This window comes from Talaromyces proteolyticus (genome assembly GCF_021365285.1).
Source record: "Talaromyces proteolyticus strain PMI_201 chromosome Unknown BGW36scaffold_16, whole genome shotgun sequence".
Classification (NCBI taxonomy): domain Eukaryota; kingdom Fungi; phylum Ascomycota; class Eurotiomycetes; order Eurotiales; family Trichocomaceae; genus Talaromyces; species Talaromyces proteolyticus.
In genome coordinates this window covers 397,973-422,848 of record NW_025764292.1, presented here as the reverse complement: position 1 = coordinate 422,848, position 24,876 = coordinate 397,973, and the positions used below count along the sequence as shown (strand labels likewise).

At 46.4% G+C, this 24,876-nt stretch overlaps 9 protein-coding genes across 9 annotated transcripts; 5 read left to right on the top strand and 4 right to left on the bottom strand.

Moving 5' to 3' along the window:
• Window positions 1-783: 783 nt before the first annotated feature.
• BGW36DRAFT_402127 (putative MFS transporter) lies at window positions 784-2,497 on the top strand (the record flags this gene model as incomplete). The annotated part of the gene is made up of 2 exons (XM_046218832.1): window positions 784-1,454; window positions 1,516-2,497. 2 exons carry the CDS (start codon window positions 784-786, stop codon window positions 2,495-2,497), a joined length of 1,653 nt encoding a protein of 550 aa, XP_046065515.1.
• Window positions 2,498-5,508: 3,011 nt separating this feature from the next.
• On the top strand, window positions 5,509-6,306 carry BGW36DRAFT_402125 (kinase-like domain-containing protein; the record flags this gene model as incomplete). Its single annotated transcript, XM_046218831.1, has 1 exon — window positions 5,509-6,306. One exon carries the CDS (start codon window positions 5,509-5,511, stop codon window positions 6,304-6,306), a length of 798 nt encoding a protein of 265 aa, XP_046065514.1.
• Window positions 6,307-8,267: 1,961 nt separating this feature from the next.
• On the top strand, window positions 8,268-10,475 carry BGW36DRAFT_391741 (uncharacterized protein). The gene has a single exon (XM_046217620.1). It carries the CDS (start codon window positions 8,544-8,546, stop codon window positions 10,272-10,274), a length of 1,731 nt encoding a protein of 576 aa, XP_046065513.1. The 5' UTR covers window positions 8,268-8,543; the 3' UTR covers window positions 10,275-10,475.
• BGW36DRAFT_330870 (Phox homologous domain-containing protein) lies at window positions 10,476-11,837 on the bottom strand. The gene is made up of 2 exons (XM_046212823.1): window positions 10,868-11,837; window positions 10,476-10,814 (listed from the first exon to the last, which is right to left on the bottom strand). Exons 1-2 carry the CDS (start codon window positions 11,354-11,356, stop codon window positions 10,563-10,565), a joined length of 741 nt encoding a protein of 246 aa, XP_046065512.1. The 5' UTR covers window positions 11,357-11,837; the 3' UTR covers window positions 10,476-10,562.
• A 706-nt stretch (window positions 11,838-12,543) lies between these two features.
• Window positions 12,544-13,244, top strand: BGW36DRAFT_402122 (uncharacterized protein; the record flags this gene model as incomplete). Its single annotated transcript, XM_046218830.1, has 3 exons — window positions 12,544-12,637; window positions 12,684-12,778; window positions 12,831-13,244. 3 exons carry the CDS (start codon window positions 12,544-12,546, stop codon window positions 13,242-13,244), a joined length of 603 nt encoding a protein of 200 aa, XP_046065511.1.
• A 674-nt stretch (window positions 13,245-13,918) lies between these two features.
• Window positions 13,919-15,807, bottom strand: BGW36DRAFT_77258 (S-adenosyl-L-methionine-dependent methyltransferase). Its single transcript, XM_046222578.1, has 3 exons — window positions 15,424-15,807; window positions 14,412-15,376; window positions 13,919-14,356 (listed from the first exon to the last, which is right to left on the bottom strand). The coding sequence occupies exons 1-3, from the start codon at window positions 15,764-15,766 to the stop codon at window positions 14,147-14,149; spliced, it is 1,518 nt and encodes a 505-aa protein (XP_046065510.1). The 5' UTR covers window positions 15,767-15,807; the 3' UTR covers window positions 13,919-14,146.
• A 2,181-nt stretch (window positions 15,808-17,988) lies between these two features.
• BGW36DRAFT_77193 (Rhodanese-like domain-containing protein) lies at window positions 17,989-19,159 on the bottom strand. Its single transcript, XM_046222577.1, has 3 exons — window positions 19,105-19,159; window positions 18,862-19,038; window positions 17,989-18,792 (listed from the first exon to the last, which is right to left on the bottom strand). Exons 2-3 carry the CDS (start codon window positions 19,029-19,031, stop codon window positions 18,054-18,056), a joined length of 909 nt encoding a protein of 302 aa, XP_046065509.1. The 5' UTR covers window positions 19,032-19,038; window positions 19,105-19,159; the 3' UTR covers window positions 17,989-18,053.
• Window positions 19,160-21,027: 1,868 nt separating this feature from the next.
• Window positions 21,028-22,775, top strand: BGW36DRAFT_77154 (putative cysteine synthase). The gene is made up of 5 exons (XM_046222576.1): window positions 21,028-21,428; window positions 21,487-21,546; window positions 21,602-21,720; window positions 21,768-22,462; window positions 22,511-22,775. Exons 1-5 carry the CDS (start codon window positions 21,141-21,143, stop codon window positions 22,672-22,674), a joined length of 1,326 nt encoding a protein of 441 aa, XP_046065508.1. The 5' UTR covers window positions 21,028-21,140; the 3' UTR covers window positions 22,675-22,775.
• Window positions 22,760-24,851, bottom strand: BGW36DRAFT_402118 (uncharacterized protein; the record flags this gene model as incomplete). Its single annotated transcript, XM_046218829.1, has 2 exons — window positions 22,760-24,532; window positions 24,771-24,851. 2 exons carry the CDS (start codon window positions 24,849-24,851, stop codon window positions 22,760-22,762), a joined length of 1,854 nt encoding a protein of 617 aa, XP_046065507.1.
• Between the last annotated feature and the right edge of the window lie 25 nt (window positions 24,852-24,876).

Here is a 24,876-nt window from a genome sequence, read left to right as displayed (position 1 = left end):
GTGTTTGCAAAATCAACCGATATATATAATTGTTAGATATATACGTACATCAATGTAACTTGAAAAAAAACAGTATTAGAACACCACCACATGCAGTTGACAGATAGCTGACTATACAAAACAAAACAAAAACCATTACATATGTACCGTATCTCTGGAAACAGATCTCATATCTTTACTATCAATTATCTCGCCATTGAGCAATGACGGCTGTCGGCTATTGAGCTGTATCTTGCCACACAAACAAAACAAACACCATTACTGCATCTTTAACAACAGATCCCATACCTTTAGTATCGAACTATCAACTGATGTTGTCTCGCCACTGTGAAGCGGGCTGTCGGCTATTGAACTGTTTTGAATCACGGGATCGTGGGGGTACCTGGAAGGCTAGCCAAAACCGCCAGTGATTGGCCGTCTCCCTCCGTAGGCAAATGACAGTATGGAGAGAAAGTGGGACGTGGGGGTATATTTTGTGGGGTGGCATAGAAATTATACCGGATTGGGAACATACCCGCAAATCTCATTGGCTTTCGCATTGCTGATTAGTGTGCGAAATGGCGTTCCCAGCAGGTTCGAGGGTTAATATTGGACCGGCCCAGCTGGGACCTCGTGGTATATGATGCATGATGTCGGCTTTTGAAGCTCTCTCCGCGTGGAGTATGCGGGGGACACGGACGATTTGATATAAAGCCTCCCCGACAGACCTCACCCTCAAAACTTTTCACCTCCCGTGGGCCGGTGAAAACAAGTGCCTTCTATATATAATTATATTTTTGAAAAATGTCAGACTCCAAGAACCAAAAGGATGACATCCTCCATGTTGAAACCAGCCCTCATGCCCGCAAACCCGGCGAATCTTCTCATTCTGCAAAACATGCCGACCGCGCTGCCGACCTAGTGACCAGTGGCGAACGGCCTATCGTCACTGAAGCAGACTCCAAGCGTATTCGTCGCAAGACAGATAAATCCATTCTCGTCATCCTTATTTGGGTGTATTTTTTGCAGATTCTAGACAAATCCGTTCTCGGATATGGCGCCACCTTCGGCTTGCAGAAAGACACTGGACTCACGGGAAATCAGTATTCATTAATCGGCTCAATTGCGCCGATTGCACAATTGGCCTGGCAACCATTCTCGTCGTATCTGATTGTGCGTGTGCCACACCGGATTCTGATGCCGGTGCTTTGTTTGGGATGGGGCATTGCGCAGGCGTCGATGGCGGCGTGCCATAATTTCAGCTCGTTAATGGCAGCGCGTTTTTTCCTCGGGTTGTTTGAGGCCGGTTGCCTGCCGCTTTTTAGTGTTATTACTTCGCAGTGGTATCGAAGAGCTGAGCAGCCTGTTAGAGTCGCCGCGTGGTATGGGACGAATGGTTTGGCGACCATTGTCGCTGCTGGATTGAGTGATGGGCTTGCGCATATCAAGTCAGATGTTCTCAAACCTTGGCAAATGTACTAACCTTCCTACCCTCAATTTCTGGATCGGAATTTTATACTAATTTGGACTCGATAGTATTTTCCTCTTTGTCGGATTACTCACCATTGTATCCGTCCCATTTATCTACTGGAAACTTGACAACGACATCCCATCTGCCCGGTTTTTGACCGAAGAAGAAAAGCCTATGGCAGTCGAACGTCTGCGTGCGAATCAAACCGGTACTGGATCGCGAGAATTCAAAGTTAAGCACGTTCTCGAAGCTTTCATCGAGCCCAAGACCTGGTTGTGGATCGGCATGAGCATGCTGCTCAACGTCGGCGCCAGTGTCTCCAATACCTTTGGTCCATTGATTCTGTCTGGACTGGGGTTTGACGCGTACACCACTAGCTTATTGAACATGCCCTTTGGCGTAATGCAGCTTTTGGTCATTCTGCTAGCCTCGTTTCTCGCTCAAAAGGCACGTCTCAAAGGCGCTGTTCTTGCTCTGCTCATGCTCCCGGTTGTTGCCGGCTTAGCTGTCCTCTATGCCGTTCCTCGTACGGGTAATCAAGGACCTTTGCTTGTGGGATACTACCTGTTAGCATTCCTCTTCGGAGGTAACCCGCTGATTGTGACCTGGATCGTGGGTAACACCGCCGGTACCACGAAGAAATCATTCGTCGTGAGCGCATACAACGCAGCCAGCAGTGCTGGAAATATTGTCGGGCCTCTTTTATTCAATAAGAAAGACTCCCCGGCTTATCATCCCGGTCTTCGGGCCTGCCTCGGGATTTTCATCGCTCTGGTAGCGGTCATTCTTCTGCAGTGGGCCAACCTAGTATTCCTAAACAAGCTCCAAGAAAAGAAGCGTGTCAGGAATGGGAAGCCAGCGAAGATGATTGATCACTCTATGCAAGACCAATACCATGATTTTGAAGAGAATAATAGCGATGCTATCATCGAAATGGGCGCTGCGGAGCATGATACAGCCACGGCAAAGCCGCAGGAGAGAATTGGCGAGCAAGCGTTCTTGGATATGACGGATAGGGATAATGACGAATTTGTGTATATTTATTAAATATTTCCCTAGGAATTGGATTATTTGAGCGGTAAAGAAGTATATATGACATGTGATAACATTGAATTGGACTAATGAATTTAACGTCAAATGATGCAACTAGATTGTTGCTCTTTATCTAGCGTATTGAGCAAAGAATAAAGCAATACTGATTATATCGATAGACGAACCAAATTCATGCTGCTCCATGCAGGGTTATTTAGGTCATGACAATCCACGTGATAAGGTAGCACAAGCCACTCCACCGAGTTTAGCCTAGGCGTCATTGGCGGCGCCTCGAAGCAGCAGACTACGGCTGGAATGTTGGTTTGATTTCTAATTTTTCTTCTCTTTATCCCATTCTTGTTAACGAAAATATTTTAAACTAAGCCCTTATTAACTTCCGTCCCATGAGATTAATTTAATAAATCTATACCAAGATTCCTGCCGTGGCCATGGCAGTAGCTGGCGACTCGAATTCTATTATTGACTACCCCGCCACATCGCCGAATGACGTCACTACACAAAAACACGAGCTTCTCAGCTCAAAAATGAGCACGCAGGGACTAGGCAATAAAGAGGAACAGGCTGCGAGGGCGATTCAGGTATGGCATATATCACAAGTAGATCACGAAAAATATTATGATGGCGCTAATGGTGGAATGCCTAGAGATACTATCGTGGCTATCGGACGCGACGAGAGCTCCAAGGATGGTCCCTTAATTCGTCCACACGGTGGCTAGAGGCTATCAAAGAGGCACAGTGGCATCAATCGATGCAAGTCCAACGCCCGAGCGGCAACGACGGCGAAGAAAATAATGTTATTGAACGTCGAACTGAAGAAGGGCAACAAGTCGTCTCGCGACAGTCACAACAACGAGGTCACGACAGCGAAATCGCGCTTTCGCCTGAAGTACGCAAGAAATGGAAACTAGCTGGCCAGGTAGCATTGCGGGCAGGGGGGGATGATAATGTTCAGGACAAGGTTGCCGAGGAGAGCATCGCGTCTTCATCAGAAACGCATATCTCTGACATGAGATCTTCGTCGGGTGCTGGTAACACGACGACAAGTTTGCATAATTTACAGTATAGCTCTCGTAAACGGCAATCGGCAGTGGATGTTGAGAAGACGGCTAAGATGATGGATTTGCAGTATTTTTTGGAGATGGTTGATACTAAGCATCGATATGGAAGCAATCTACGTGCCTATCATAGTGTGTGGAAAAACGGACCGTCAAAGCAGAACTTCTTCTATTGGTTGGATTATGGAGATGGAAAAGATGTAGAGATAGAACGAGTGCCTCGCGATCGGTTGGAGCGGGAGCAGGTTCGATATCTCAGCCGCGAGGAAAGGCAGCACTATCTGCTGGTACTTGACGACGAGGGGCGGTTTCGATGGGCAAAGAATGGCGAGCGGGTATGGACAGATAGTGAGCATTACAGGGATAGTATTAAAGGAGTGGTCTCGGTGGAGGACAAAACGCCAACTTTTCGTGAGTATACGGCAGATGGGGATGAAGTCATTTCCAATGCCAGTAACGACTCTTCGAACGATACTAATGTAGAGAGCTCTGACGAGGAAGTTAAACGCTATGTGAATCCTGACTACGACGATGCAAAGGGGGTAAAGAAGATTCAATATGTGAGCCCTGCGGTTATATTCAACCATTTGATGCAAAAGTCACTCCGGAAGAAAGATAAGTGGATATTCGTAAGTGTATTTGTTCCCCATTCTGATTCTTCTGTACTAACGTAGCTTCTTGCAGGTAGCGGGTAAATAAACTTTTCAAAATCTTAAAAGGATTGTTCGCTAATAAACAGTATAGACACGTCTTATCGGCTATATGTCGGCATCAAGGAATCAGGAGCCTTTCAGCATTCGTCATTTCTTCGGGGCGCACGTATTTCAGCAGCAGGATTGATCAAGATCAAAGACGGCCAACTCCGCAGCCTTTCCCCCCTTAGTGGTCACTATCGTCCGCCGGCAGCCAATTTCCGTGCATTCGTGCATGCTCTTCAACAACAAGGGGTTGATATGTCTGGTGTATCGATCAGTCGATCGTACGCTGTCCTTGTAGGAATAGAAGGATACATGAAATTCAAGCAAAAGAAGAAAATCGTTAAAGATAAAATTGAGGAAGAGAAATCAAAGGCCTTAAACAAGTCAGCCCAGGATAAGGACGATCAAAATAGCGGAAATATAGAGGCTCCGAGTCGGCGGTCAACGCAGAAAAATGAAGATACTACCAATGGCGATCCTTCAGCTGGAAGCACGGAAAGCAAGAAATCTGGGTTTCTATCCGGTCTTGTGAAGACTATTACCAGAAAGGATACAGATCAGGAAAGCAAGACGATTGAGATACGCGGACGAGGCATCCCAGGCACCGCGCCTGAGGAAGGTGTTCCTGCTCCTGAAGGACGTCGCTAATGTAATGGATTACTTCTTCTTTTTATGTTTTCTTCAGCATTGCATTATGATACCGTATGTGTGATGTATTTACGATAACGTTAGATATTATAATGATTTACTTTAGTGCTATATACTAATTAGACGGTAATGTACCGAAATCTCAACCGCCCGAGAACACCATAAAAATTCAACGGAGCTGTAATTACCTGACTTTGGGGAAGCTTATGAAGAACACATAAACCATACTGTCCTGAGATTGTTGATGCAGGCTCCAAGAGGTTAACTACGTGTCGATGCTGAAGGACTGGGATGAGATAGATTGACAGGTGCATGATGATTGGATTTTCCTCAGTACGAGGATACTGAGATAGCTATGAGGATGATTATACGGAATGACATTTCTATATGTTTGTGTTTTGCTTTTGGTGAGACTGGTGGACTGTTAGCGCCGAGGCGCAAATAATTAGTTGACGCGGTACTACTACCTCCATTGAGACACCGCGTCAACAGTGTCTCCGAAAACAACATCCTAGTTTACTAGCTTACTCTTGAAATATAGTCAACTCAACAAATAACTGACGACTAAATCAAAAATTCGACTACTGTACAGCGTTGATCAACCATGTCTAGTGAACAAGGGGACCCGATTCATGGCCGAGAAATTTACAACTATTTCGGAAATCGAGTTGTAGAATCAATAACATCCGAAGGCAATCTAGTCGCCGTCAAAGTCAAGCCAAAGGAAATCAAGAAGGCAATTCGATTAGAAGCTCTGATGCTGAAATATGCTTCTGAGCAGCCCGGTCTTCTAGTCCCCCGATATCGCGGCTGCTATCGAGTTGGAAAGTACGACATCGTGATCGTCACTGATCTTGTTCGGGGCACGTCTCTCGACAAAGTGTGGCATGCGATGAATAAAACACAACAAGACTCCGTCAAAGAACAACTGAAAGAGCAAGTGCAACTTTTTAGACGTTGCACTCAGCCTTATATCGGACGCATTGGCAACCACGAGGCGTCGAATTTTTACGAGAGACTCGGTACTGGATTTGAGTTCATGGGTCCATTTGATTCCGAGGAGGAGTTTGATAATTGGTGTCTTCAGCGTGTGCGATCATCATTTAGTCGGGCACTGTGGACACGACTCATCACGAAAATGCGTGGATCGTCCGAGACCGAGTTTGTCTTAACCCACGGCGATCTTTCGGCGCGGAATATTATGGTTGAGGATGGCAGAATCACGGGGATTTTGGATTGGGAGCATAGTGGGTTTTTCCCCAAATATGTGGAATATGCGGCCGCAATGGAAATTTGCGATGGACATGAGAAATGGTGGAGGCCTGTTCTGAAAGAGGTTCTTGAGCCTTGTGGAGTGTTAAGGCTGAGGTTTCAAGCCAAGGTGAAGAACAGGGGGTGGTAATGTTAAGTGGAGTCCCTTTAGAGATTGCAATTTTGTGTGATTATTTGTATATAATTCCATAGATTCTTTATCTCGATGAAAGCTCCATGGGTACTAAACCATTCGTCTCCAATTTTCAAGGCTTCATCATCTAGTTTTTTTAACAAATACCCTGACCCCAGAATTTAGAACTGTACGTGTGCATTAGGTGCTTATGGGAAGGCGCTCCAGGGGTCTTCTTTAGCAGTTTCAGCCATTGATATTGGTCTAAGCCTCATTGAGCTCGAATGCTTATTCTGAGCCTCACTCTGGGACTTAATGTAGGGCTAAGCAGAACTTTCCTCCAGGAATTGCATACTATAAAACGATCCATCAAGGTAACAACAATACCAATCATAGCTGGAACGAATCGGCCTTGCAAGATTGACTATCAATTCCATCAATTCCATTCAAGTTGATAGATATCTGGTAATAGAAATGGCCAATCAATACCATCTACATGATAGGGAGAACCAACAATACGAAATTCCATCCGTTTGACACGTTCTTGCACAATGTTAAGTTATATTCTCGTAAATCGGCATCTCACTGCTTTCTATGGGCAGAGATATATATATTAGCGAATGGAAATGCTCCATTTATGAAGGCTACGGCAGGTTGGTATGTAATGCAATAACATTCTTGAATCCTGAGGCACCCCAGTGCCGCTCATGCACATGGACCCGCTTAATGAGGGATATTTTCCCGCATCACCAGTTGACATGTATATCTCCGATCGACGAACATATTTAGTAAACTTCCTGTCTGTTATACGAGTCAGCTGAGCAGTGACAGTTTCTGCATAATCCTTTACAACATTTGCACACTTGAAATGTGAGTCTTGTCACTTCTTTGATATTGGTTCCAGACTAAGACTCTAAACTGTTGGATTGATTATGTTGACAGCTTTAATTGGCATACAAGGGATGGAATCTATTAACCCATAATTATTGTTATTATCCTCGTCAGGGATGTCACCAGGAAATATATCCACTTTTAGCTATACGAGGGAAAAGGAAAAGGAAAAGGAAAGGAATGTCTCCGCTATCATAGAGAATGGGTAGTAGTGGGCTAGTGACATCACACTAGAGGCCACAGCCAAGCGGTCGGACCCTAAGGACGATCCCAATATGATGTATACATGTCCATACTTTTACTCACGCGCGTGATCAATTCCTTTATTGCCAGTCAATGCGATCAATTGAGCAATTATAGCCGGCGTGGGGTTGCTGACTGGCAGTGAGAAAAAAAACGAAAAATAATACTCTGACTAATTCGCTTTCAGCCCCTGTGTCATGAGCAGCCAATGACAGGAGGAGACTTCTTCTGACAAAGGAGCATTTGGATAGGTCGGCCTATGGCGGTCAATGATCGGCCCCGGAAGAAGGCCAGCCGTTCCCTCGGTTCTCGCATTCCGTATTAACAGCATCCAACATGCGCTGCAACCACAGTTGATAGTAGCAGATGTTTCTATTATTGAGACTCATTTGAGAGGCTATTAATAGGAGAGGCTGAAGGAGAGGCCAAGCTTTCCATTCCCCCACATGGCCGAATTCTAATAGACGGTAGTGCCACTCAGCGCGAAATGGAAAGGCTTAATTGAGAATACGAGGAGCGCGCTAAAGTCAAAAAACGTAGCTGATTAGTTTAAATTGGTCGGGTGGGGAAAACAATTGGACAGGAAACGTCGCTGCCTATCCCGGCGTGAATTTCGAAACACCCAATCACAGCAGCGAAAACCGCAACGCTGAAAGGCGTGATTCGCGGGCAACCCTGATGCGCGACTGGAGTGGGGAAACACATGGTTGATGGCCAGAACAGGGAAGTAGGGGAGGGCCAATACTAATTGATTTCCCAAATCGGCCTCGGGCAAGAAGTGGAGCGCCCCAGGCATCAGGAATCTCGCCGCCTGAACGCGCTTTAAAACCAGATCGTCTTGTCGTGTGAGACCCGAGTCGATTTCCTCACCTTTTGACCAGGATCAGTGCTTGCTTTTGGTGATCGCATGAGTCAGGCAGCGTCGACTGATGGCAAGGCTGACTGATTGACGGTGTCGCTTATCAAATACGCGGTACAGATCTATGATTAACTCTTGAGTAATTGTGACTCGGACTACTTTGGGACTCGTTTGTCTCTGACTTCCTTTTCTTCCACCCGCCTCCCGCCCGATCGACTTTTTCTTTCTTCATTACCATCTCTCATCCATACGGACCATCAACATGGCGACCAATGCGGATAACCAGAAGCTCTCTGCCGAAGAAAAGGCAGCCAGGAAGAAGGCCAAGAAGGAGCGCAAGTTGGCTGAAAAGAAGGAACAAAAAGAACTCCGCAAAAATGACCCTGAGGCAGCTGCAGCTGCCCAAGAAGCTAAGAAACCAATAAACCTATTCCAGGAGATCGGCGAGTCGATGACCGAGCAACTACGCGCCCCGACGAGAATGTCGGTTGCCGTAGACAGCCTCGATTTGATGGACAGGTTACGCCTGATGTCCAAGGCTGCTGATGGCGTTACCCCTGGTGAGAAGCTGCCAACTGCAGCTTCCAAGACTAAGACAACTACCGGAAAAGCCGCCACCTCCGATGCGAGTAGCAATGCCTCGACCCTCGTTAACGAGCAGCAGCAGCAGCACCTGAAGTCCCCGGACTATTCAGACTTTTCAGTCAAACGGAAGCCCGTACCTCGTACGTCGACCAGCCAGTCGAATCTGTCAGAGGCCTCTGACGAATCAGCATCGTCCAACGCATCAACCGAGTCTGAAGTGAACCGAATGATGGATAAGAAGTATCGGACCACTGGGTTGATTTTCACGCTAGAAGACTTTGCAGCCATGAAGGCACTGGAAGTCCTCTTCGTCCGGTATGGTCGTGTCTCGCACATGGGTATCCTCGACAAGAGCTACAGCTTCTTCATCAACAAAGCCCATACAGCAGCGTTATATTTCAAAGTGCGCAATAAAATCGCCATTGTCGCTGGTGACCCACTCTGCCCACCACAGCATTACTCGAGCCTGCTGGCCGAGTTCCGCAAATACAGAAAGGCATTTGGCTGGGGAATCTCGTTCATGGGCGCCAGCGACACATTCGCCGCCTACGCGCGGGAGAAAGAATGGGCAACCATCCAATTCGGCACTGAGCGAGTTCTCAACCCCCTAACCAACCCGGTGCTCCACGAGCAGACCGGCAAGCGAATCATTGTCCAGAACAAACAACTCCTCCACCCGACTAAAGGCGGCAACACGCTCGGCATCTACATCCCCTCTCAAGGCGAAGACCCAGTACTCCAGCGCGAACTCGTCGGCATCTACGATGCATGGCGCTCGGAACGCAACAACTCCGGCGAAACCCAAGCCTTCATCACCGTCTACGACCCCTTCTCCCTACCCCAACTCATGACATACATCTACACACGCGGGCCCGACGGTGCCGCCAACGGGTTCGCCGCACTTCGCAAAATCGGCGCCAACCACGGCTACCACATTGACCCGTGCATTGCCACGCCGAACGCACCGAAAGGAATCTCCGACCTACTCATATTCTCCTCCATGGCCCTCCTCAACCAAGTCGGCATCGACTATCTCTCCTTTGGCTTTGAGCCATGCGAAGAACTCGGCAAGATCTCGGGCTTGTCGAAGCCGATCGAGGGCATTACACGCAAAATCTACCGACACACATTCCCTCGTCTCCCAATCACAGGCAAGAAAGCCTACCACGACAAATTCCGACCAGACGAGAACCAAGGCTCCGGTCTGCACCTGATTTTCCCATCTGGAAGCCCCGGGCCCAAGGATATGGCGGCGATGGCGCACATGGCGAATATCTCGATTCGGAAGGTGATTCTATCAGACCTAAAAAATAGATTGTTCCCGAAAAAGTCGTCGGCGAATCTGAGGAGCTCAGAGGAGACTCCTCCGAATCCGCCTGCGAATCCTGCGGTGGCGGCGGAAATATAGCATGGATCGGTCTGGTTTGGTTATAGATTGCATAATGATATCCCTCGCTAATATGTTCCTTTCTTCATTTTTGTTGATACACATTCAGTTATTCCAGCAGTGGCGCTATCGGAGTCTCATGTTCAATATGTTGCATGATGGTTGAATATATACTAATAATCAATTTGCTATTAGCGCTAGCATAATAACACCAATCATTGATAGTTTTGTAAATCGTCCAGATATCGCAAGTCCTATTATATATTACAAAAATATAGACCCATCCGGTCTGATAATCAATCTGACAACTTAATTAATATGCGAAAACAAATAATCTTTCAGCACTGGCGACCCCGAAAACTCTGGATTCAACAGCACACAGTTGAGAAAGTACTGCAAACCAAGCCTCCTGGCCTCGAGGAATTTGGGCCTGAACTTGAACAGCGCGCTCTTCGGCGGCAGCGGGGGTAATGCGTGCTTCGCATGCGGAAATGCGCGACTCAGCAGATCACGGAGTTCGTCGAATTGCGAGTATCGCAACCGAATCATCATGGGGCCGCCCTATAAGTTGTTAGACATATATTCACCCCAGAAAAAAGAAAAAAGAGACGCACGTCCAAGGTCTGCACATTACACATCCACACAACATAAGCCCCCACCCCAGTCCGCCCCGACACCACGACATGCTCATCAATCCGTACGCTTTTCGCCCACAGCCCCCGCGTCGTCGCCGAGTCCGGGTCGTCAGTATGGTCCTCAAGCGTAATCGCGGGTTTCGAGCTGCGCGCTGTGTCTGCGGATGCAAGCGATGCGCGCGAGAAATTTCGCTGGTGTCGCCAATATGGCGGGACGACGCCGGAGATCGGCCGGTCTGGTTTGCGTGAGAGTGCTTGTTCGAGCGTTGCGGCGGCGGGAGGGAAGACTGTGCCGTTGGATACGCTGACGCCCGTGGAAAGAGACTCGGCGATTAGAGTGGTGGTTGGATCGAGGCGTTGCTGGCTTTCGTCGTCTGTGTAGCTGCTCGGGAGGGAGGCCGACTCGGCTGGCAGAGCTACCGCCGAGGGATTAGTAGAACCCCTCTCCTCATCGCTTGCATGCTCCATCCAATTCCATCAGAAGGAGATCGTGGATAAGAGTTGGACAGGCGGTGTTCGCACGTTTCAGGAATAATTCTGCGGATTGCGCAGAGGATGAAGGAGAGACGGTCGACGGGGTGTGGAGCCGGCTAGTAGCGGCCGCTCGATATTAGGCCGGCCTTAATCCGAACAGCCTTCATGATGCTCATGCTTGCAGCTTTGTGGTTATTGTCATCTTCTATACATTGAGGATGAGTTTTAGCTATCTACTTTAGCAACTACTGTGAATAGGTACGGTTCGTGTAAGGAACAGCAAGGGATAGCTTCACAGCACATGATATGAGGATAATAAGGATGGAAGACTAGCAGGAAGCTAGCAGCAACTGCTGCGTCTGGTTGGCTGGGCTTTTTACCGGACGATCTAGCGCTAGTCTAGTATGGTTAGCGGTTCGGCTTTATCAGAAACATCCATATTCCACAAGCGTTAAGGAGGTGATTTCAATCAAAGGACAGTTTAACTATTTGACTATTCAACACTCAGGGGCAATTATCCTCGCTAGCCCAATTCGACGGTAATATTCGACCTTCGTCCACGACGGATCCAGCACTCACCGGGAAGAACCACTGGTTTCGCCAGTGCATAGCTCAGCAGCTCCAACATGGAATGATGGATCAATGCGTGAGAATCCAGCTCGGAGTCCGTGACCTGGAGCTAGCTATTAATCGAGCTACTGTCACACGGCGGAGAATATTCTGCTGTCAATATGGAAGCAAGAACTAAGAAAAAGTAATCATGTGCGCATTAAATATTATGCCGGCACCCGCCTGCCACAATGCCCGCCTTCCTTCCTCCACCCTCCTTTAGCCTCGCATCTTTTCTCCTCGCTTGCTCTTGTTTTCTCTTGTTGGTGCTCTTCTTTCTTCTTCTCATTCCAGTCATTCGTTTTTTTGAAACACTATTGCCACTCGTTGAGTCTTCTCTTCTGGCCTGCTCTTTGTCTGGCCATCCCTTGCCAGCCACAGCACATTCCTTGCCTGAGCTAATTCACAACGAACGTGAGTTGAAGCTGTCAACAGCATTCCTGAAAATCTCCCTGCTCTGTTGATCGCCATTCCGATCTTGCTGCTCTCATCTTTTTCTTTTATAGATAAAAGCTGATATATTCATGTTCAGGATCGAGCCTCTACTTTTCTTCCCTCGTTAAACATCCACGATGTTGTCTCATATCCTGTTGACCATGGCCTCGATAGCCAGCCTGGCAGTCACCCAGACCATCGACCCTGGCACAATTCCTCTCGCTACACGAGGTGAGTTGTCAACACGCAGTAACAACCGCGTTCTAACGTCGTATAGCCCAGTGGTGTGAGCAACAAAAGACATCCTGCCCTCTGATCTGTCTCCAGCTTCCCAACGGTACTTCTGACACAGAAAGCAACAAATGTGACGCCGTAAGTCCTACCGAAATAACCGACTATAGAGTACTCCGCTAATTTGCTACAGCAAACACTCGACTACTCGTGCGTCTGCAGCAACGGCCTCTCCCCCAACTCTTCTGAATACTCTCAAACAATCCCATACTTTGTCTGCACCGCCTACAACTCGCAATGCCAAACTAATTGTAACGGCGATTCAACCTGTCAAGCCAAATGCGTGCAGCAACACGCGTGCGGTGCCCAGGAACCGACACGCTACAATGCCACCACCACGGCCTCCGCCACCGCAACATCTACCAGCGCTGATCCCGGGAATGTTATTTATACCGGTTGGGGCACTGCCGGAGCCGTCGCCGCTACTGGCTCGTCCGGCAGCAGCACCGGCATCGCTACCCGTCAGATGATGCTTGAGATGGGGCAAGTCTACGGTCTATTTATTGTTGTCGCGGGACTTATCGGTGGATTCGCCGTGGTTTTGTAGTTTCATCGCCTCGTCGAGCATTCCAGTGCATACATATTGTTTTGATCGGTTATTTCTGCTCTCCAAGCGTTGGTGTCGATTCATTGAATATGATTTCTTTTTATTGGTGTAATCATCAAAATAATACTTTTATAGGCTCTCGCGTTATACATTTGCATATGGGCGGATTCCTTGACCGTGGCGAGTTAGACACGTTTATATCATACGAGAAACAATCAATCTGGGAAATATTTCTTGCATCAATCTGGATTTACTCCATGCCACTATCTACAGTGGGGTTGCAGCAGCCGATACGCTGCTTAAAGATAAATTTTGATTTAATAGTGTGAGATAAACATGGGCATATTTCCACATATCAAAAATTAATATGGTGTGTATGGCAGAACTGCGCAGTTCATCTCTATATGCGGGGGGATCTGGCAAAACCAGTCTTTGGACAATACACATCCGGCCATGCCACGGCGATGCGCTCTGTTAATGCATTCCGCAATCACTTATTGGCAGCTGAAAAAAGATGACCAGCAAGAGATCTGAACTCCTAACCTGGGAAAGGCCAGCTACACACTAACGCTGACACGTAGTATTGGCCGTAGTGGAGGGTGCTATCTTACCTTCAGGATACGCCCAATATTTAATAGGTCTGGAATCTGACGCTTTAGGAGAGTCATTAAAGTTGTTTAATGTGTTTTGTGTCAACAACCATACCACTCACCGTTGTGCCAGCCGACCATGTATAAGGCAGGCCGCCACACAGTATTTTTACAAGGCTCGCCACTGCGCATCATTCTACCATATATTAGTTTTTACTATGTGGAAATACTAGAATTACATTTTCTCAATAGGCTTTACCAGTGAATTGCGAATTATGTACATCAATCCAACCAATCCTTTCCAACCCCTGCTCACACAGTCGCCAACACCTTAGCATTCATATACCACGTCAACAACGGGTTCTCGCCGCTCTTTGTCTCTGTATCCTCGATATACGCCCATCGTTCCATGAAATCCTGATGATTCGTGACAAACGTTAATTTACCAGTGACAGCCCGGTAGACGTCTTCGATCACCTCGAAGTCGGTGGGGAAGAAAATGTCGAAGTAGCCTTGGAGGACCTAACACTACAGTTAGTTATTTATTACTTCAACTTCTAGAAAATGTGGGACGTACGAATGGTGTTGAGACTGGCACTGTGCGTCGTTGATACCGCGTCTGCACGACTGGTGCATTCAGACCCGGCACAGCGTCCGGGAGCGTGCTAAAGTCACTGGCTAGCAGGCGATGCGCCGGGAAATAATCTCGCAGGATGTCGAAGAACTGCATCAGCCGCGTCGGGATGTACTCCGGGAGCGTGAAATCGCGTCTTCCGAGCGGCAGCGAACTGCGCAATCCGCGGCTGAGCTTTGATGGCAGCGCGAGTGGAAACGGGCGACGGGCGGCTGCTTGGCGGGTGCGCAGGAAGCGGGCTGCGAGGGGGTCAAGCGTGGTGTTGAAGTACTCGCAGAACTCGCCGTCCGTGTCGATCAGCACGCCGCCTTGCTGCGGCATTTCGGTCTCGTAGTCATAGCGGATCGCGTCGTGGGCGAAGTTGTCGAAGACTTCCAGCGCGAGGAAGAAGCATGGCGAGTGCACGTATTCGTTCCAGTCGAAGATGGATTTGTTGATGATCTCAACGTGCCCGGTATGCCCGCCTTTGTCGATCAGGTTCTTCATCTGCACCTCCGCGAGGGACGAGGAGATTTCAATGATGCGGAATTTTGTGCGTTGGTAGACCTCCGGGTCGGTGTCACGGATGAAGTCGAGGATATTCAGCATTAGAGTTCCGTTTCCAGCGCCCATTTCGTAGATGATCAGGTCGTGGTACGGGTATAGGGTGAGTTTGTAGTTGGTGACGAGATAACGAGCGATGGCTTCACCGTAGTATGGACGGAAGAGCTCGGTAGGGGTATGCCATAATTGTCGAGCAATATCGGGATTACGTTCGTCTAGTTTGTCTTCAAACTCGGTGTAGCGCTCTCCTAGTAGTCGGTGAAAGTGAGGCCCATCTTCGATGCGATTGAAGTCGAATGGTTCACCGGGGTGGAAAATGGTCGCGTGTTTGGAGAAGTATCCGTAATGCGGGTTGTATAAACTGTCTACTGGATGTCAGTACTGTATGATACTAGTAAGTAAAGATTATTACCGTCGATGAACTCTCGCGTCAGCATTTTCACCTGTCTCGGTCGCTCGCGACGACTGCGCAGCTCTTTTGCCGTGACCAGGGGAAACGTGCGCAATTGCTGGTCGATGTCTCGGGGGTAGTCACCCCTTTTTGTCCACATCGGTTCATTTTCAGTATTGCTTTTCTTAGCATTGTTATGGTTATTGTCCTTTTTGGTAAGAAATGGCCGGCGTTGTTGGCGTTCCAATGCCGAGCGATTGTGTCCTGTTATAACCGGTCGTCGTAGCGTTGCAAACCGCGTGGACTGGCAGGCGGGGTGTCTAAAAAGCTGTCTGAACAGCTGTGTTACGACAGGCGAGTCCATCGATTGACAATGGTGGGTTATTCGTGGAAACAGAGGGCAATGGAAAGAATGAGGTGTTGAAGGACGTTTCGATATTTTGGCCGAATCAAAGCGGGTGGTCCAAGCTTCCGCCGCTAAAGTTTTGCACAAAGTTTTTGCAGTGCAAATATTCGAAACTCCCTTTCAAGTTAGCGCATTTCTTTATTTTTACTTTGAACCAACGAGCATTGACATCCTCTATAATTATGAAGACTGTATTTGATGATTTTCTTCCTAACTGGATAAGCTCTAGAGAGGAACACTATTGCTTCTGGGCAACAATATTTTTAACAGATGTGCTCTATTAGAGAACTGTTTTGGGGTTCGTGGTCCGTCAATTCAGTGAGCATCAGCTTTCATACATGTATCGTTTTGTGTCTTTTCATGTTTGACATATCAGGAGTAATACTACTGCACTGATTTTCAGCCTCCCATTGAAACTACAAAGCAACAAGGGTATTATTAATCCCAGTTGATCACCTAAATTGATCCTGGTAGGTACGAAGCTAGCGCATCCTATTTCAGTGGTTCAGTCCTGCTGACATTGTTTCTCAATTTTTTAGTGATTGTTTCAGTCGCACAGACAGATTTCTTGCATAAAAGCACATATTGTCAGGGATTTCACCGTCTTCAGCAAATCTTACCTATGATTCATTGCCAATGTTCGTCACGTCAATACCAAGTATAGTCATATTAAAACATTAACATGGTCTAGATTTTAGGGATTTGCTGGGTATTATACAGACTGTCAAAGAATACTCTCTCTCAGTACAAAGTCCTTTCACACAAGATATTGAAAAACATCATCTGTAAAGAAACTTATTTGGAAAGAATTGAAGTAAAGATAATTTATGTATTCAGTAATGATTGATGAAGAGACTTAATGTATCATCACTGCACATGTGTTATTACTACCTTCAGCTTTAAAAAGAAATTGTCAAATCCTCTATTTCATAGTCGATCTCCGCGGGATAGACATCATGAAGAGAGAGCTCCACCTTATGAAAGCCGTGCGGTAGATACTTTCCAAATATCCAGTTAGTGCTGTTCAACCCGCGGCCATCATCGACCTCGACCCTAGTTTCATTCGAAAGATGTTCTCCGATACACTTCACATATAATTCCAAGTTGGAAAGCCAAAATTTCTTTTCTCTATCGAAATAGTCTTTTATTTGGAATACAGGATCTTTGGTTGCTGCAGACACTTTGTCAACTATCTGCAGCAACGTCAGTCCCCGCAACACCGAAGCCCAGAGAGCAGTATCTGGTCCAACTGCCTGGTCTGTATAAAAGCCATCGGTATAGGCGATGAGTCTCAGCTTGCGGATTTTGTGTCTATTGCCCTCGGAAATAGACCGAAAACTTTCTTGTGACCTTTTCCGAAAAACGAACTGGAATGTATTCTGCTCGTAGAGAATGTCTGAACATATTTCATTGATTTTTTGTGAGATGACAAACACATCTACTTTAGATTTCTCAGATTCACACTCGAGACCAGGAGCTTTCGTATGTTTCACAAATTTGATGAGAAGGTTTTCGATTCTGACGACACGATTGTGCTTAACGAGTAATTGGCAGATTTCTTGGAGCAGCTCCCGAGGAAGAATATTAAGATTTATTGATCCTTTTCCAGAACTGTAGCTCTGACGCTTAATGATATTTGAGACCTTTTCACGGAATGCTTTGTCTTTTGAGTCGGCCGTGGTTTATTTATGCGAGTCATTGAAAATACAAGTTTGATGCCTCCAAATAGAGACGGGTTTATATTATAAAAATTGAGAAATAACTATTTAATGACAGCAATGAGTCACGAATGTAGTTGTCATATGGAAAAGGAGGTGTACAAGGCGTTCATAAAACCTGAGTCATTCCTTTGACAATTAGTCGAAGAAGAGCACCAATTCATATGAGTAATATAAAGAGTTTCTTTTGATCTTCTTGGTTTTAGCATGAAACCAGGAATAGCATGACTATTTATGGCCGTTGAGTCATTGACATCAGGAGCGTATTTTCCCTACGTCTGTTTGAAACATATGTGCAGTATGAAACCGGTGCAGCTGTATCGGGGCGAGTCACTTGCTCCCTATCTGATAGCCACTGTTGTCTGTGCCGTGACCGGGTACGTGAAGAAGTAGAGCATTGAACTATCAAGGAAAATTATATAAATGGCTACGTTACTAATAATGGATGGATATCCTCAATCTTCTGCCAACCCTTTTCATCGGTATTCTAATTTATGGGAAATAAGTCTATGATCAACTCTCTTCTACTATGAACCGTGAACAATCAACCCGTCCGTTGTTGCTCGATCTGCCCATTCCGACCAGCTTCCATCATACAGCCTTTTATCCATATTATATCCACAAATCTGCAGCGCCAATCCCAGCGCAGCAGCGGTAACGCCCGAGTTACATGTCAAGACAACCGGCAAGTCTTCTTTCACACCAGCCTCTTCAAAAACTTGATTCAGCTGTACGGTAGGAAGAATGGCCTTATCCGAGGTCAGTATTGAAGCAAGTGGGATATTAATAGCCCCCGGCATATGACCCAATGGCCTTGAAGTGTTGGAATCTATCCCAGTGCCGAAAAACAGTCTAGGAATACGAGCATCAAGAATCTGGAATTTCTGCTGGTCCTTATTGGTGGCTAGTGAATCGCGTAATTCTTCGAAATTGATGGTGCTTGCAGTACTGTAATTAGTATTACCGATTGAAGAAGGGTTCGGCGAATTGGAAATCGTTGATAAGTCTCCTTTTGAGACTGGAAATCCTTGGTCAATGTAACGAGGAAAGTTATTCAGGACATGCACGTCTGTGTGGCCGAAGTAATTGAACATCCATGCTACCCGAGGAGAAAAGTAAAGGCCGATATCTGGTGTATCGTATATAACCACAATATCATCTGGTTGAATACCAAGCAAGGACATGCAACTGGCGAAATGGTTCGGTGTCGGTAGCATTTGAGGGTAAGGCGAAGTGGTGTCCCTGACTTTGTCCATATTAAAGAAACTAATCAAGAATTGTCAGTTACTTCATCAAGTCAATTTCTTTGCAAGAAATAGAGGAAGGGGGTTATACACAGAGCTTGGGATGTGACTGTCACGGTATGAAGTTAGAGCATTCAACCGACCAGCCGCAACAGGCACGATGCGGCGAGACGAAGGAGGCCCAGACAAAGCGGTATGAAGCTCGGCAGGAGACACGAGAATATAGTTGAAAGGATTTTGGTCTGGTGAGGTTAAAGACATGGTCGATCTGCGATGTTGGATTACTTGGCATTGAGTTTAAAAGTATATTTAAAGATTTAAAATTATTACTTACTAATTTAAGGTTGTGTGTACCCTAAGAATTATTAATGGTTGTTGAGTTATCACACGTGGAAAGATTGAAAGTTATTGAACAACTATTACGCGTACGAACATATTTAGTTACAAACATGAAAACTAGCCTAAATAGGAATAGTAAAGAAGATAATAGATAATAATAACTTATAAAATCGATACAATACAATATTATAATTAGATCAGATATAATACTAATAAACTCAATATTAAAAAATTTATATAGAACCTTTTATTGGTATAATAGAAAATGAAATTTTGAAATCTAAAAGTATTGGACAGCATCTAGGACTCAAGGGCTTCAATGTTCTTTATGATCTCTAAATCCCTCTAGATTAATAATACCTTTCTAGGCCCTAGAAACCAAATGCTGGGATAGATAAACTCTTTTATTGCCCTCCCTATACTCAAATAAAGTGGCACAGGCTACGCATCTTTTCTAATCTTATGCATTGTCGGCGTCGATGAGCGACAGCGATAGAGGGTATTAACTCTTCTAGCCACAGATTTCCCATGAACTTTTCAGGACAACACGGAGAGGGAGAGCCCGCTATCGCCATGAGCAGTGCAGCTTCCTCTAAAACTTAAACTATCATAGCTTGGGAGATCCGTTTCTAGACTACACATACTAAAACAAAAATAAAAAAGTGAAAAGAAAGGAAATGAGAGCACGGATTGCAAGAATAAGCCCACCATTCTGTGGTATTGCACTGGTCTTGCTAGAGTCTCACCAACCCTCGGTTTGAATGCTTGGAGTGACATAAAATCGTTTCTGGAACAATTTCTCTACATTCATCGGAATTCGGATATGTCGGCTGAGAGGGTATGGCAGAATTCGCTCCCACTGAAGCCTTCATTCTGAGTCGGCTAGGTCATCAACCTGTGTACATGATCAGGATAATCTCTAGGTGTGATATCAACGGCTCATTGTGCATTCCTAATTTCCTCTTCAAGATCTTCCATTTTTCCCACTCGATGAAAACGCGATGAGAGTATGATGGACATAGCATTTAAATTGTGCGCGAGATGAAAACTGTTGTATGGGCCATTTGAGAGGGCCTGGGACGGGAGTGGCAGTCAAATCCCCGAAAACACATAGTGGAAAAGAGATCGAGTTCGCAAGCTGTTTGAACTATGAGAAAGCGATGGGGGTCTGGGCTTTACATATGGTCATTGAGTGAGCAATCTATCTTAAAATCTGTCTAGAACATCCTTTCTCCACCTTCGCCGAAGATCATACTGAGCTTTGTAATAAAGCACTGCCTAAGCAGATAATTGCTAATAAAAAGCTTTTTCAATTAGATGAGCATTATTGAGTCGTTAGGACAAGCTCATCGGGGTATCTATTGTTAGTGACTTGCTGTCTATATACGAAAAATCTCCTCAACTAGGTAAAGTCATCTTCCATGATAGTGTAACGATCCTATTTGTATACACTTGTGACTCTTGTAACTCTACATTTTTTTCATCATTCTTCTCTTGTCTTCAGTGATGATGAGAAAATGTATTGGTTCTTAATTTTTCAGGTATTTCAGGTTACTTAAATATGCATTGTACTTCAATTTGAATAGTACTTTGATTGATTCACAACGAATTGTACGAGCAAATTGCCACAAAAAAAAAAAAAAAAAAAATTCAGAGCTGCCAGTTGTATCTTACTTGAGATAAACAAGAACCTCGATTTCCACATTGGTCCCCTGGAAAGGCAAGCTTTCAATTCCACCATTGTTAACAAAGGCGGATGGTGCGGGCACCAGGCCTTAATTTACCTAGACATGATTCTCTTGCCAGCTCCGAGTTCTTAGAAACATCATCCAATTCTCCGCTGACTCAGCGCTTTTTTACTCTGGCGTCACAGTGGGGCCTTGGACGGCCAACGGGAGAAAAGGGAGATGAGATAAATATTTCTTGGCGATGTTATTTTCAACATCAATTTCGCAGAAACTCGATCGACACATCCGTGTTTCAAATGTGGCTCTAATGTGATTACATGGATACGCCGTTCTATTTTCAAATATGAGTGATCTTAATCGCGGCTATGTCAGCGCTGCTTTTGTTGCTGGGGTACTGGCGACTATTGTACTGAAAGAAGTCTACGACCGCTCCCGACAACATGTAAAGCCAACGAAAGTTGGAGGCAAGACCGCCGACATCTTTCATAGCGATAAAGGGCTTCTGAAGTCGGTTAGGCAGGGCCCCCCTGCGATTGTGGAAGGCGTGGAGGGATGCATTGGGAACACGCCACTTTTCCGTATCAAGTCGCTGTCCGATGAGACCGGCTGTGAAATTTTGGCAAAGGCAGAGGTGAACAATAAAAAAAATAGTTGCAGTATCGATAAAAAGCAAATCTGACTGAGCATAGTATCTTAATGGAGCAGGTGGGAGTCCAAAGGACCGGGTAGCATTGAGTATGATCCAGACGGTAGGACTTCCATCTCGATATACACGCATACAAACATAGTCTGACACTTCATCAGGCAGAAGCAGACGGTTCTTTAAAGCCTCATTCTGGAGATGTCATTTACGAAGGCACCTCTGGATCTACTGGCATTTCGTTGGCAACACTTGCTCGCGCTCGGGGTTATCTCGCGCATATGTAGGAATCCAAGCCTTATGCCAGTTTCAATGACTAACACCGTCTAGATGTATGCCGTCCGACCAAGCCATGGAAAAGTCAGATCTACTCCTCAAACTCGGAGCGGTGGTAGATCGTGTGCCACCAGCTCCGATCGTTGAGCCAGGCAACTTTGTGAATCGCGCAAGGGCTCTAGCTCAAGCTCGGACTGCATCCAGTGCGGAATCTGCTGATAAAGGCTCTGTTGCAGATGCCAGTCAACTGACAAACACAACCCCGACATCAGAGCCAGGTGCTGCGACAGGAAGGGGGTTATTCACAGATCAATTTGAAAACGCCGCAAATTACGCTGCACACTTCAACGGCACTGGGCCGGAAATATATGCTCAATGTGGCGGAAAACTGGATGCGTTTATTTCCGGTGCCGGCACGGGTGGAACTATATCCGGCGTTGCGCTTTTCCTGAAGCCTCGACTTCCTAATATCTCTATTGTTCTTGCTGATCCACAAGGGAGTGGATTGTATAACAAGGTCCGCTACGGGGTTATGTTTGATGTTAAAGAGCGCGAAGGAACACGTCGGAGACCGCAGGTTGATTCTATTGTTGAAGGGATTGGGATTAACAGGCTTACGGCCAACTTTGATGCTGGGAGGGAGCTTATTGATGATGCTATAAGGGTTACGGACGCGCAGGCGCTAGCTATGGCGCGGTGGCTTGTAGAGAAGGATGGTATTTTTATTGGAAGCAGCAGTGCAGTGAACTGTAAGTCATCATCTTCGTTACAGAATATGTAATGCTAATAAGAATTAGGCTTTGCTGCAGTGAAGACTGCTTTGAAATTGGGGCCGGGACATCGGATCGTTACAATCCTCACGGATTCGGGTACAAGGCATTTGTCAAAGTTCTGGGCCCAGGCTGGAAATGTGGGTGGTACAGTTGATACTAAACTGGAGGATGTTCTCAATGCAGCATGATATATGAGCAACCCAGTGTCATCACATGACAAAGATGGATGGAAACATAAATTAATCATTAGAGTATGGATGAACGCTGCCATAATCAAAATAGTTTACGTGGTGATGTCGAGCCCTTTCGAGGTGAGCCGCGTTGAGACCCGGCAACGTTCTCAGCTGACCGTGGCTCTACCTCTATCGCCGAGATTTCTGGCCATTCTTCTCCGAAATCTTCCTCTTCTAGAAGATCTTCAAGATCCTTGGTGGTCATGACATCGCCAGTCCTCAATGCGGGATCATCTTCGTCGGAGTATATGCTCTGAGATGGCCTGGAATATCCAATTCGGCTTTCAATCGATCGCCCGGAGGAACTAAATTGTTCGTTTTCCTTCTGGCAGGCTTCCCTCTCAACCCATATTCGGATCATCTGGTTTTCTAATTCTTGTCTGGATCGATTTGGCAACGCTGCCTGGATATCTTTCCACCAAATGCCTGATTGATCTGCATATTTGTCTAACAATTCTAACTCTTCCAGTGACCAACCGTCATTTGTGAAATAATTGCCGTCGAATAGATTTGGATGGCGCCGTTCCCATTCCTCAAGATCATCTAATGTTCTTCCAGGGAGATGTTCAATGATATCACCCCAATTATGGTCACCAGATTCAGGCTTCATTTGTGCAATTAACTTAACCTCGTCTGGTGTGAGAATAAATTCTGTCGGTCTGACCTTTGTAGGCGAGCTGAGTTGCTTATCGTATTTTTTTTGTGTTGGTGTAGGTTCGAAGGTTTGTGGACTTGAAGAGGCTACTTCAGGAGTGCCGGGTATAGACTCAATTTCTTCAATATTCTTGGATGCAACTTGATTAGTCGTGGGTAAATGCTGCGATTTTTTTGAACCAGTTTTGATCATGTCGACCAGTACCGATTTGCTCGGTGTTGGCGTGATAGACACACTACTGGGGGCACGAATCTTGATCGAGCGATTGGTAGACGAAGGTGCCTCTTCCTGTAATGGATCGTCGGAATCACTTTCATCACTCCTGACCTCAGCAAAACTCCAATCGAGTACTGCCGGCTTTCTTCGTCTTCGCTTTGAAGGAAGGATTGGGGAAGACTTGATCAAACCCTTCTGTGCCTTAGAGCTTGCGCCTCGCGGTCTACCTGGCGTGCGGATTGCCCAAATAGACCCTGCAGATGGGGGGGATGGCGCGCGCGTATCTGTAATGTTCAATTTTCGCTTGGGAGGCGTTTGTTTTTTTGGCGGCGTCCAGAATTTGGCATCAATCTCTGGGACTTGCCAAGCGGGGTCGACGATCACCTCGTATACCGCATCTTGTCTGCGAGGAAAATTCAAAGTAGAAAATGCAGTTTCATTACCTTCTACAGTTACGTTGTCTGCATCTGGAAATATGACCTCACCCGCCCGAGAGGAAGCCTCAATCTCATGATCGTCTATGTCTGGTGATTCGGCCCCAGATTCGGCCCCATTTTCCGATCTGCCCGTAATCAAGGACCCGAGAATGACTGCACTCTCAGGTATAAGTTCATCGTCACTGTCGGTGAATGCATTCGTCGTATCATCCATTGACCGACCCCGCGGGCTTTGATTCCTTTGCGACGATATTTGGGCAACTTGTCCGGTGTCATCTTCGTGTTCCATGCGTGATACATGGCCTTTATTCACAATGATTTCACCAGTCCGCAGGTCAATTTCATCACCTACATCGCTGAAATCCTTTCCGTACTTCTCAAAGATGCCTTCAAAGACCGATTTCAGTTTCTTGTCATTTCGTGCGCGCGCGATTTGCAAGCTGGAATCATCATCGATATCACCGGAGCCGGGGGATGGGGAAAGACGTCGTCGTTTGGTGGGCGGCTCCATTGTTGAAGCTCAATCAATGTAGTTCGGAGTTTCGTCGATTCATTTTTCGCGAACGGCGTTGTCGCAAGGGAGAAATACGCGCGATTGATATGGAACAAGAACAACGGGCGACCGCGCAGGTAGATGCAGTAACCGAATTTCGACTGAGAATAGATTAAGACATAAACAGCTGATGTTTGTATAAGTAGTCACTTTATGGCCACGGAATGCGCTGCGACTAATTAATGCGGACAGTAACGCGAGGCGCGTGGACTGAGGCAGCTGCACGCGCGGGACGGTGGATAATGCTAGTCCATACGGAGTCTAGCGTCATTTTAGCATGCATGACGTGAAGCCCC